This window comes from Nanorana parkeri, unplaced genomic scaffold (genome assembly GCF_000935625.1).
Source record: "Nanorana parkeri isolate BGI_ZX_2015 unplaced genomic scaffold, ASM93562v1 scaffold284, whole genome shotgun sequence".
Classification (NCBI taxonomy): Eukaryota; Metazoa; Chordata; class Amphibia; order Anura; family Dicroglossidae; genus Nanorana; species Nanorana parkeri.
Genome location: NW_017306552.1, coordinates 1,140,810 through 1,152,440, shown reverse-complemented (window position 1 = coordinate 1,152,440; position 11,631 = coordinate 1,140,810). Strand labels below are relative to the sequence as shown.

Here is an 11,631-nt window from a genome sequence, read left to right as displayed (position 1 = left end):
TGGCTGGCCCTACCCTACTGGTGGGATTGGCCGTGTTGCAAGCACAGGATACCAACGATCCACACCTTATTTAGCCTCGTAGTGTTTGTTTAGTCGTATATGTATTTTTCTTAATTTTTTCATTATTGTATTGTCTTGTACTAAATGCTGATATGCTGTACTGTGGTGTTGTTATTTATTTTTCTCTGTACTGTATGTGGTTTGTTTTTGTGTATTAAAACCAATAAATACTTTACCTGTTAAAAAAAAAAGTGAACCTGATTGATTCCAAAAATGTTCATGGTAAAATAAGTCCCATCCCCCATCTGCCAATAAATCCTACAACTGTCACTTGGCAGTACAGGCTCTTTCATTTGGCAGGTGAGAGAAAGGGGCAGGGCAGTGGGGAAGAAATTAAGCGAAAAATAAAAAGATTGCAAGCTGGTGCAGAAGAGACATGCTATGTGCTTACCTGCCTGTTCACAATCGTTTTTAGAACGTACACTGAGCTGTACATGTGCAGATTAGCATACATTCTCGGCATACATCTTTGCCGGAATGAATGAACTCCCGTGTGCATGTGCAGATGTTACAGAATCCCAGCCCCACCAATAAAGATGGATGGAGATCCCACACCCAGAAAGGGATGAGGCAAAGATAGCGATGACAGCAAAGGGAGGTGAGTTTACTTCCACTTTAATATTAATCCCTCAATGCATAACCTTGGCTTAGGATCCAGTGAACTTGACTTTAAGGCTAATAAAGGGACTTGCAGTTACCACTTCAACAATGTTAACTTTCCTTATATGATACTGAACAGTCCTAGCACACTCTAGTACACCTGAAATGGGCCAGTAACAGTAAGCAATGCTCAGAATCAGGAATATCGCTGGCCATTATCAAGCTGTTTGCAGGCTAACATACACAACGTCTACTGTGACAGATCTATTTAAAAAGGCAAAAATCACAACTTTGGAAAATAGAGATTGCCAGAAAACTTGCACATAAAGTAGTACATTTTACCGTGATTAGTCTAAAGCAATATTTTTGATACAGTTGCAAAATTAATCTTTTAGTAATAAAAAAAAAATATTTGTACTTGCCATGTTGTGTTATGCAAAATGACCACTAGATGGCAGGCAAGGATTGCCCATTCCCACATGCAAAGCCGCACACACTAATTCTGTATACTGTATGTGAAGTCTATGTTACATAGTTACATAGTATTTGAGGTTGAATAAAGACACAGGTCCACCAAGTCCAACCTATTGCGTGTATGCATTTATGGTTCTGCTGGTGTGTGGGTGTGTATGAGTCCATGTGTGATCTTGTTCTTAGGAGTACCTGTACCCCTGTATATTATGGTCTCTAACAAAATCGTCCAAGAGCTTCTTGAATGATTCCACAGTCTCAGCTGAAATCACTGCATGTGGCAGCGAGTTCCAGACCATAACCGCTCTAATTGAGAAGAACCCCCATTCGCCCCTGTGCTGAAATTTTTTCTCCACCAGTTTTAGATGGTGGCCTCTAGCCTTTGTTATGGAGGTTACCGTAAAGTGTTTGTTTCTAATGTTGCTATCACCATTGAATATGTTGTACATGAAAATCATGTCCCCCCTTAATCTCCTTACTTCCAAAGTGAACATGTTTAAATTTAGTAGCCTTGTCTCATAGCTCTGGTCCTCCACCCCCTTAATGAGTTTGGTTGCCCTCCGCTGGACTCTTTCCAGCTCAAGGGCATCCTTTCTGTGGACTGGTGACCAAAACTGTACCGCGTACTCCAGATGAGGCCGAACCAGTGATCTATAAAGTGGCAAAATTATAGACTTGTCTCTCCAATACATCCCCTTCTTAATACAGGAAAGAACTCTACTTGCTTTGCTTACTGCAGCCTGGCACTGCGAGCTACTATTCAATCTGTATTACCCGTCTGAATAGCCCAGTACAAAATGTATTGGTATTATATTTGGCACCTACTGATATAATATTTTAATTTTCTGTCTCTTGTGTTGACACTGCAATTACACTAAAACATGATTAAAATGTTTTCTTCAAAGGGAGGAAACATTATTTCAAGACATGAGAAAAGTTCTAATATCATTTGTCTGCACCTGAAAATTCATGTCTGCCTATTATAATCAAGAGGTTCAGAAGAACAATTTCTTAAAGGGTCAGTCTACTCAAATCTTATGTATCAGTTGTTGCTAAATGCTTAATCACTTGGGGAGTCTGTGAGATATTATGAGGGATTCTGCTTTCCCTGCTGGGTTTTTTGGTTTGCATTATGGAGAATGCAACATCTGGAACTTGCAGAGTTGGACCCATAATTCACAGGCGGACAGGAATAAAGTTAGGAGTTATCTCACTATTGGAGAATTCAAGTCATTGAAGAAGCCAGGTGCTGACTTAACCCACCAAGCTTCACCTATAACTAAAGCATCTTTTTTAGGCTCCATTCACACAGGAGCGTTTCTTTGCGCGTATTCCGCCATACGAATATGCGTGAAGCGCTCTAAACATAAAAAACAATGCACTCTAATGTGGATTGTTCAGACTTTTGTGGCGGCCGTACAGTACGAGACCGCGCAGCCTGCAAAATAGTACAAGCGTGATTTTTTTGACGCATTTGGCACGAGCAGATGAAATATATTAGCATGGTCTTTGGTCTTCCGCGCGGGAAACACAAACACTATATGTGAATGGAGCCTAAATTCGCTAAGCCAATCCATAAGTATGCCAACTAAGAAGCTGGTCACTCTGATTATCTCCAGTTATTATCCATCATTGCTACAAATACATGGCTTCCCTGATACTATATGCTTATATATAACTTTGCAGCACTTAAAGCACAATCAAACTTTCTGTTTTAAATCTGCAAGATATATCAAAGCAAAAGCTGCTCATCGTCTTCCAGCTTGTTTTCTTTCTAAAGCAGCTACATCCTGAGTAGAAAAGCATGTCCCTGCCAGCAGCTGCAGAAAAAGAAACTTGCTCTCTGTGGGGAAGCAGTGGTTTCTCTGCAGAGGACAGGCACACTCCCTACTGTTGGCTGCATCCCTCCCCTCCCTCCTTTCCTTCCTTCCTTCCTAGCTCCTCTTACCTGCACACATGGCCTCGTCTCCCGCCGGACCGGCCAGAAGTGACGTCACATCACCAACGTGACTTCACTTCCGGCCAGTCCGACATCAGACGAGCAGTGTCGCTGATGGGGCCCTAGCTTGTCTCAAAGCCGCTGGAGCGGCAATGCTGGGGCCCTGCGCTGCTAGGGCCAGGCCTCCGCCTCCTCGCCATTCAACGGCCGATAGTCATGTAAGGGACCCGGGCGGGCCCCCCAGGCTGCCCGGGCCCCTTATATGAGTATCGGCCGTACCCCCCTGATGGCTGCCCTGTGTGTCAGACCTATAGCTCTAAAAAGAGCAAAGCTTCTGCTACCTGCTGATCGGAGAGTTCTGGCTCTGACTCGTCAGGGTATGTGTTTGTCCCCTGCAGAGAGACCACTACTTCCCCACACAGAGCAAGGGATCCGCTCTGCAGCATGCTGGCAGGACACAAGCTTTTCTTATTATGCTGTAGAAAACGCCCTGTAAGACTTTGAACACCCGATGTTTTAATGCACCTAGAATGTCTTTAGCTGATTTAAAGTGACATTTTAATTAGGATTTACTTACTTCTTGAGGAGGGACTGCAAATGACACCATTCTCAGGTCAAGTCGGCAAAAGTCATCTGTGCATGGCATAATCCAGAATATTCCTTCAAAGCAGAACATGAGATATAATAATATATTTTTTTTTTTAAAGAGCCAGTCAAAATGGCAATGAAGTAAATATGCAGACCTGACCATGCCTCTGAAATGCTCTGTGTCTGCACACACCTCCTCTTATTAACATGGGACAGCTTTTTCATGCTGTCTAAAACCCAATAGCTGTACCTTGCCAAAGATGGGGTGTGATTATGTATCCCCTATTACTTCCTGTTGTGTCTATGGCACAAGAAGTGAAGGGAAACCTCACAGATGACAAATCAACAGGTGTTGTGACCCATTCCTTTAGGGTTATAAGAGGACATATACTAATATCCTCCTGTGACCCAAAACTCAGCATATAGTGGGCTATTGCCCGCTATATGCTAACAGCACGGAGCCGTGCTGCAGCCTGGATGGATGCCAACAATACTGTCGAGATCCACCCCACTGCTTGATTGACAGCTGATGCTGCCTATCTAGTTTTCTGCAGAATTAGCTGGTCCCCTGAGAACTGGTCCTGATGTCCTGTTTTAGGGTGGCTCCTTTCCCTTGCCCTCCCCCTCCCTCATCCGTTCCTCTAGTCAGCGCTGGAGGAACAGAGAGAGGGGAGGTGGGAATCGCTGCGGGGAGCAGTAACTGACATTCACCACTCTCTGCAGGGAGAAGATCAGGAACTGAGCGATCAGTGGTTTGTGATCGATTAGTCCTCGATCTATAGATCCGACGTGTGAAAGCTTCAGTGCCACGTGTTGGTTCTATTTATGGGGATGGGGATCATCATTCTCCTCTTACGGAGCAAGGAAAGAAGTATTTATTTCCTATGTTCCTCGCTCCATCTAGTGGCCATCTTGTTGTATTTAACCTAAAAATTACATTTGATCTGAAAAGAAACTATGCAGATAACATTTGCTTTGCCTCCATTTGCACAGAACGAATGTACATGAAAATGGCTCTGCAAATTGTTTAAAAATACGTGTACCCCACAGTACAGAAATACTGAGCGCACACACACACACACACATATATATATATATAAAAATAACGTTAGGAAAATGAATTTGCAGTCAATCTGACATCAAGTATATCTGTCCTTGCTGTATGAGATATTCTTGAGCTCTTATAGTCATGATCACCATACTGAATTACTACTGGTGTGTAAGCAGAGACGTTTTTGTGATGTTGCATAGTGATCTAAACTCTGAGGAATAGGAAACTAGAATGATCTGTTTGAATCCCCTACCTGCCAACATGCATGAAAAATAAACATTGGGAGAGTTTCTCAGTTATGGTGAGTGATCGCTTATATACAGAAAGATGTTCAAAGAAAATTGGATACTTGTACATTGCAAGACAAAACCTCTCTTAACAAAGGACACTTAGAAGTAATCAGTTCGGTATATTGTAAATGGCAGTCATATTAACTCAATGATACATGAAAGTCATATACACTAAATAATGCATTTGTTTTAGTTAATACCTTGCAATGGCATTACCTGTTATGGGGTATTTAAAAAAAATATTTTTTAAAACTGTGTCTTTTAGGGGCCGTTCAAATGAATGGCTCGCAACGCACCTCCCAAGCATGGAGATAGGGGCCCTTAAAGTGTGCAGCGTGTAACTGAATGGGTAAATGTATGAGGTTACAGGTAATTAGTTGATTCTTCAAAGAGTATCATATTTAACTCCAGACACCTCAGTCCCTGTTTAAACATCTAATCTATCTCCTATTACACCTGGGTACCTTGTGCTTGGAAATGTTGCTCTTACAGTTACCTCCCTATGACTGACTTGTATCAAAATGAGGGCTTTATTCTTGTCTATATCAAACATGAAATGTCATAATTAAATACAGCTCTGGGGCTAAATGACATTTTAATCAATTGCTATTACACTGTAAGAATATGCTGATCTCCTGCCATTGGGGCCCCTGGTAGTGGATAGATAGATCGATAGATAGGAGCTAAGCACAGGATCGGTTTTGGGCTCTCTTCAGTCTGCCAATGAAGTTTGGGGCTGATGTGGCTGATGGTGCATGACTTTGCATTTTGAAAAGTGGAGAGTTTACCAGTATATCAAGGTTTTCCCGTGTTGATGATGATCAGGGAGTAATTATTTATTTGATCTATGAGATGCAGACCTTATCTTGTGGGGCAATTTGCCTATATGTTCTGAAATATCAATGGATACTACAAGTTTCAGAAACCACGTATTGCTACTTTTGATGCCTCACAAAAGACACTGGGGGGAATTTATCATAGCAATTGCGAGTGTTTGAACTTGCACGGAATATATTTGCACCAGATTTATCAAGCTAGTGTAATGTTGTTGATAAATGAGGTTTAATAGACTCCAGGAAAGAAGACTTCTAACTTCAGGCAAAAAGCGTAACTGTCGCATCTTGAAGAAGTGGTCATGGAGACTTCTTAAGTTGCGATTGTTTTCTTAGGTGATGCTCCAGTTTCATACAGCCCCAGAACAAGTGCAGGTGAAAACACGTGCAAAAAAGGTGCAAAACACGTGCAGTTGGAAAAGTAGTGCAAGCTCTGGTGAAAACAGGGGCACATGTTAAAAGACAGATTTGCACATAAAAAAAAATTATCTAAGAGGCTAAAACTGTCGCAATTGCTTTGATAAATTCCCCCCACTGAATTTATCAACACTGTGGCAAATCATCTGGGGCTAGCTCTAAAAGTTGAGATCAATTAGAGGAGGAGGTACCCCATTTTAGCTCCTTGATACAGGAGGATATGATGTTCTTTTATTTAGATAATTTATGAAGAATACTTTTGTTAGTTGGGATCATGTTCATGAATACTCTATCCATGATCTATGATCTATTACATGATCTATGATACATATTTATGATACATTTTGAAGCCATGGCTGGTGTGGAATTTGTTTTTAGGATCAGTGAAAACAAGTCCAAAGCGCTAAATTTGACCAACAGATGAATAGTACAAAATGATGTTCTGACGAAGGGGGCGTGGCCCCGGAAACGCGTCATCACAGGAGTCCCGTGCTGACACACAGACATATGTGCAGCCATTCTACAGTCGCATAGGCTCATCTTTATGCTTTTATTGATCCACTTTTGTGAGTATGTTTCTACTCTGTATTTGTACTTAGAGTCATTAAAAACCCTCTACACTAGGGTGGGCGCCCTTCTCTTTTCTCTTGTTTTTAGGATGTTATAACTGTGTGTTCTTTTTTTTTTTTTGACTTTTTTAAAGTTGACAATAAATTTTATACTGTTATTGAATTGATAGTTTAACGTTTACTATTAGGGATGTTCAGATACCAAGTACCATACTCGGTACAAGTACAGGTACAGATACTTTTCAAGCTCCAAGACTAGACTAGAGAAAAACTCAAAAGTTAGGGGGCAGCTGTCATTTGTAAGGAGCACACGGAGCTCCTGGGATTTGTACATCTCTGTTTTATTATATGATTTTTTTTATATATATACTGTATTAGCGATGTACCGATACCATTTTTCCAAGTACAAGTACTGATACTTGTCCAAGTACTCACAGATACAAGTACTGATAAATGTTTGTTTATTGTCATGTGACAGTTTTTCTAAAACAATACAGACTAATGATTTCAGGACAGTGGTGGAGCGCCAGAGCCAGGTCCCAGCAGCAACCACTGCAACCCTGGTAGTTCTCGTGAAAATGGCAAGTATCGGCACTGGTATCTGAACATCCCTATTTACTATGCGTTTGGAATCTCTACTTGGGGATGTAACTTCTACTTGTGAAAATCCAGGGGTCGCTGGAATTCTTCCTGTGGTTTGATATGAAGGAGGCCAGTGGTTCATTGGGGTACATTAAATGAACAGAAACAATGCATGTAACCGGCAAAAACTAGAGAGGTGCCAGCTGACCAAAAAGTCAACATAAGCAACTTTAAACCTTAAACTTTAAGAATGTTTAGAAAGGGCATCTGGGTGGTCATAAGAAGGTCTAATATGTGAGTCAGATATTCATTGTAGCCATTCTTACTGAAAGCTGACTTGAGATGCACGTGAGACACAGAAACTGTTTTGGGCTCTCTTCAGTCTGCCAAGGAAGTTTGGGGCTTCCAAAGATATGACTTGAGAAACACCTCCTATTCATGGTCAGCCTGAAATCTTAGGATTCTACTGTTCTTCAGGACAAGCCTGGGATATGTATATTCTTGTCCGCAGTTTACTGGCACACTTTTATATTCTGACACTGAAGCAAATACTTCAGTTTACTTTAATGTTGTGTGTTAAAACTGGGAGTCCATTTTATAATCAAAGCGAGTTGTATGCATTGAAGTATTGTGGCAGCATTGGCTTCCTTTGACCCTTGAATATGAGATAGGGCACAAATAATTCCAAAAATAATCCAAAATCATGGAGCTTTCTGTGGTAGGGGAAGAAAAGCCTGTCCACTATTCTGGTTGGACCAAGTGAATCCCATACTGCTGCTGTATTATGTAATGAGGAGGCCCACATATTAATGAGATTTTCACTTCATGGCAAACGAGCCCTCGGTTTTCTTTGTCCATTGCTATGGGGCCACGGGCCCAGCTGACTACATACCATAAAAACATACATACATACATACGCTATATCATTTGTGAAAAGATCTCTCTGGACCTGTGTATGGAATGTTATCTAACACACATGTTACTACGTACCTGGTCCTTTAGCTCCAGACCTGACTCTTCCCAGGCGGAAGATGACTGCCCTTTCATATTCTTGTACAATCTAAAGGAAAAGGTTTTCTGTTACTGAAACTGAGAAGATTTGCTGCAGCCACATACAGACGTCAAAGGCATATGCTTATACTTTTACCTTAATACAGGACCATATTGAAATGGGAAAAGTCACAAGAACCAGCAGAAAAGAAAAGAAGATCAGGACATATCCAAAACAGTCGGTATCTTGCCCACCTGAAAGAGGACAATGTACAAATTTACAGTATATCATTAAAACAATATGATCCCATAGAACAACAACCCGTTTCAAGGGCAGCACATCTGTTTAAATATATACATGGGAAATAAAAAACGTTATGTGGAAAATACAAGTGAAAATAACTGTCTGTGTAGCCCATAGCAATCTATGGAACCCCTTTCATCTTCCAGTGTAGTATGTCAGAAAGGAAAGAGGACTCTGGAATGCCACACAATCTAACATGTAATCAAATGATATAGAGCCTATACAGAGCTCAGAGCACTTTAGCACAATATATAAATACATTTATATTTCTACAATAATGAGTATGACTCTATCTTCAGCGTTAGACTCAGCGCAGGTTCACACCATTTTCCGGACCAGATCTGGTCTTGAAAATGGTGTGAACCTGTCTGCAGTTCCAGTGCATTCCAGACCAGACAAAATAAGAAAAGCAGTATTTGTCTGGTCTGGTCTGGAACGGACTGCGCTGTGTGAACAGAGGCCAGAGATAGCATAGGGATACATTAGGATGCATTTTGGGTCCCAAAACATTCTGGTCTGGTCTGGAGATGATCTGGATGTGGTGTGAATGGGCCCTAAAGGTGCCTATAGATGGCAGTCTTCAGATCCGGAGTTTTCTTGTCCAGGTGGATCAATAATCCAATGTCTATAGGACGGGGGCACACAAGCTCCAAATTAGCATGCACTGGGAACAAACCCATCAGATGGGTTAAAACACCTAGTCCTATCACTATACCCTTTTTTCCAATTTCTGGACAGTCTGCTCATGTCTCCTGCTCCTGTATTGGGGAAAAACCGTCCCAGGATGTATTATGAGATGGTCAGATTGTGCATGCATGTCCAGACTTTCTCTAATGTCTATTTCCAGCTTTAGCTAGTCTGGTTCTGCTTCCCTCCACAGGTTGATACTACAACACTCAGGGTATATCTGTTTTCATTTGTGCTGCTTTTCGCAACCTAAGATATAGTGAACAGTCATTTGGTAATGCCTACAATATATCTAACCTGGGAACAAAAATGTACTATATCGCAGATTATCATTTCTTAGATGTGATGCCTGCATTAGTTTCCTTTTTCAGGCTATGTTCTTTCTCTACAAGCAGTGGCGTCCCCATAATGAGGCGCCACTACCCCTCGACCCCCGACAGCTCCGCCACCCATCGCTTCCCTCCCAACTGACAGCTTGGCCCACTTCTCCTGGCCAGGTAGGGACAGTCCTGTCTACATGTTTAAAAAAAATAGCTGTTGACCTTGTCAGAATTCATTTGTCTTTGTAACTTCTTGTGTATTGAACTGAAATATCAAATCAGCCTTCCCAGCAATTGTCTATGAACTACAGAACTCCTCCATCCTATGTAATGGAGATGAGGAGAGGTCTCCTATTGTCATAAAAGTGGTCCTATCCTAGGGTTGCAACACTGCTCCTCCATAGATACAGTGAATTGAATGACCCTTGTCTGTCCAGGACTGTGTCACTGGCAGGATCACCAGGTGAAAAACAGAGAGAAAAAGCATGGAAAAAGAAACAAATGCAGCCACCACATCAAACAGTTTGTGCAGCGCTTTACAATATAAGGAAGACATTACAATCACAATATAATTCAAGACAAGATGGTAAGGAGGGCCCTGCCCGTCAGGGCTTACAATCTAAAAGGGAGGGGCCAGTGATACATGAGGAGGTAGCTGTGTGGGGGTGAATTGTTTGAGAATGTGATAGTTCAGTGGTTAGGTTAAGGTGGGATAGGCTTCACTGAAGAGATCAGATTTAGGGATCGCCTAAAGGCAGTCAAGTTGGGAGATAGAGGGACAGGTTGGGGTAAAGAGTTCTAGGGGATGGGAGTCATGGGAGAGACTCTAGAGAAGTCCCGCAGGCGAGTATGGGAGGAGATGACAAGGGAGTCGGAAAGCAGGAGATACATTTTAATGTTGCCACTTCCCTGGTCCATAGATATACAAACATAAGAAAACATTAGAAAAGCTTTCAATAACCTCAGATCTTCATGTACATTTTAGACATATCAATCAAGAACATTAGAATTAGATACTTTACCAGGAGCTGGCTCTGGATTCTCAGCATCTTGAGATCTTCCCGGCTTGTCCTGATTATGGCTGGCCTCCATTTCTGGCTGCACTTTACTTGTCTGCATACATATCAGACAGGGATGGTCTGCTGCTTCATTGCTCATGTGGACAGAATTGATGGAGTGAGTTGGTGTCACTCAGCTTGCACTATGTACCATTGGATGTGAACATCACATATATGGAGGTCCACCAGAGAACTTGTGTATTCTCAGAGTACTGTACTCAGGTAAACAAACAACACAGTGTAACTAAGATCTCATATTCATGCCACTTACAGCTTCGGTAATATAAGTCTTTGTCATTATTATTTCATGACGGCAGGATCATTCCTGATCTTCTGAAATAGAATTGGGTTACTCATTTCTCCAGATGAAGAATGATCACTGATGGCATTACTGTCAATACAAACTCACAACACAACTTCAAATATGAGCAGCTCCAGGTTGTTTCTATTGTTTCAAAGTAGAAATAAACTCTCAATTTCTTTTCAATAATGAATCCAGATCAAATATACATTGCCCAGCAAAGTGTTTCTTTAAATCAAAAGAGCGGGGAGCAGGGAAGTCGTTTTCTGTGCCTGTGTGTTTGTGGAGACACACACAGCTTACTAGCACACACACAATGGTGGCTCCATAAGACCCTGCAAGAGAAAGGAGCCACCCTGAGGGCCCATTCACACTACATCCAGATCATCTCCAGACCAGATTGTTCCCGGACCCAAAATGCATCCTAATATATCCCTATGCTATTTCTGGCCTCAGTTCACACCAGTGCAGTACGTCAAGACCAGACTTGACAAACACTGCATGTCTAATTTTGTCTGGTCTGGGATGCACTGGAACTGCGGGCAGGTTCACACCATTTTCAGATCTGGTC

General features: G+C 41.8%; 1 protein-coding gene across 1 annotated transcript in view; it reads right to left on the bottom strand.

The window, feature by feature from the left end:
• Positions 1–10,793, bottom strand: part of LOC108787802 (erythrocyte band 7 integral membrane protein-like) — a 19,511-nt gene extending 8,718 nt beyond the window's left edge. The window contains exons 1-4 of the mRNA XM_018557448.1: positions 10,724–10,793; positions 8,548–8,645; positions 8,391–8,460; positions 3,648–3,730 (exon numbers count right to left, since the gene is read on the bottom strand). Coding sequence (XP_018412950.1) covers positions 3,648–3,730; positions 8,391–8,460; positions 8,548–8,645; positions 10,724–10,793 — 321 coding nt within the window. The remainder of the gene's footprint in view (positions 1–3,647; positions 3,731–8,390; positions 8,461–8,547; positions 8,646–10,723) is intronic.
• Between the last annotated feature and the right edge of the window lie 838 nt (positions 10,794–11,631).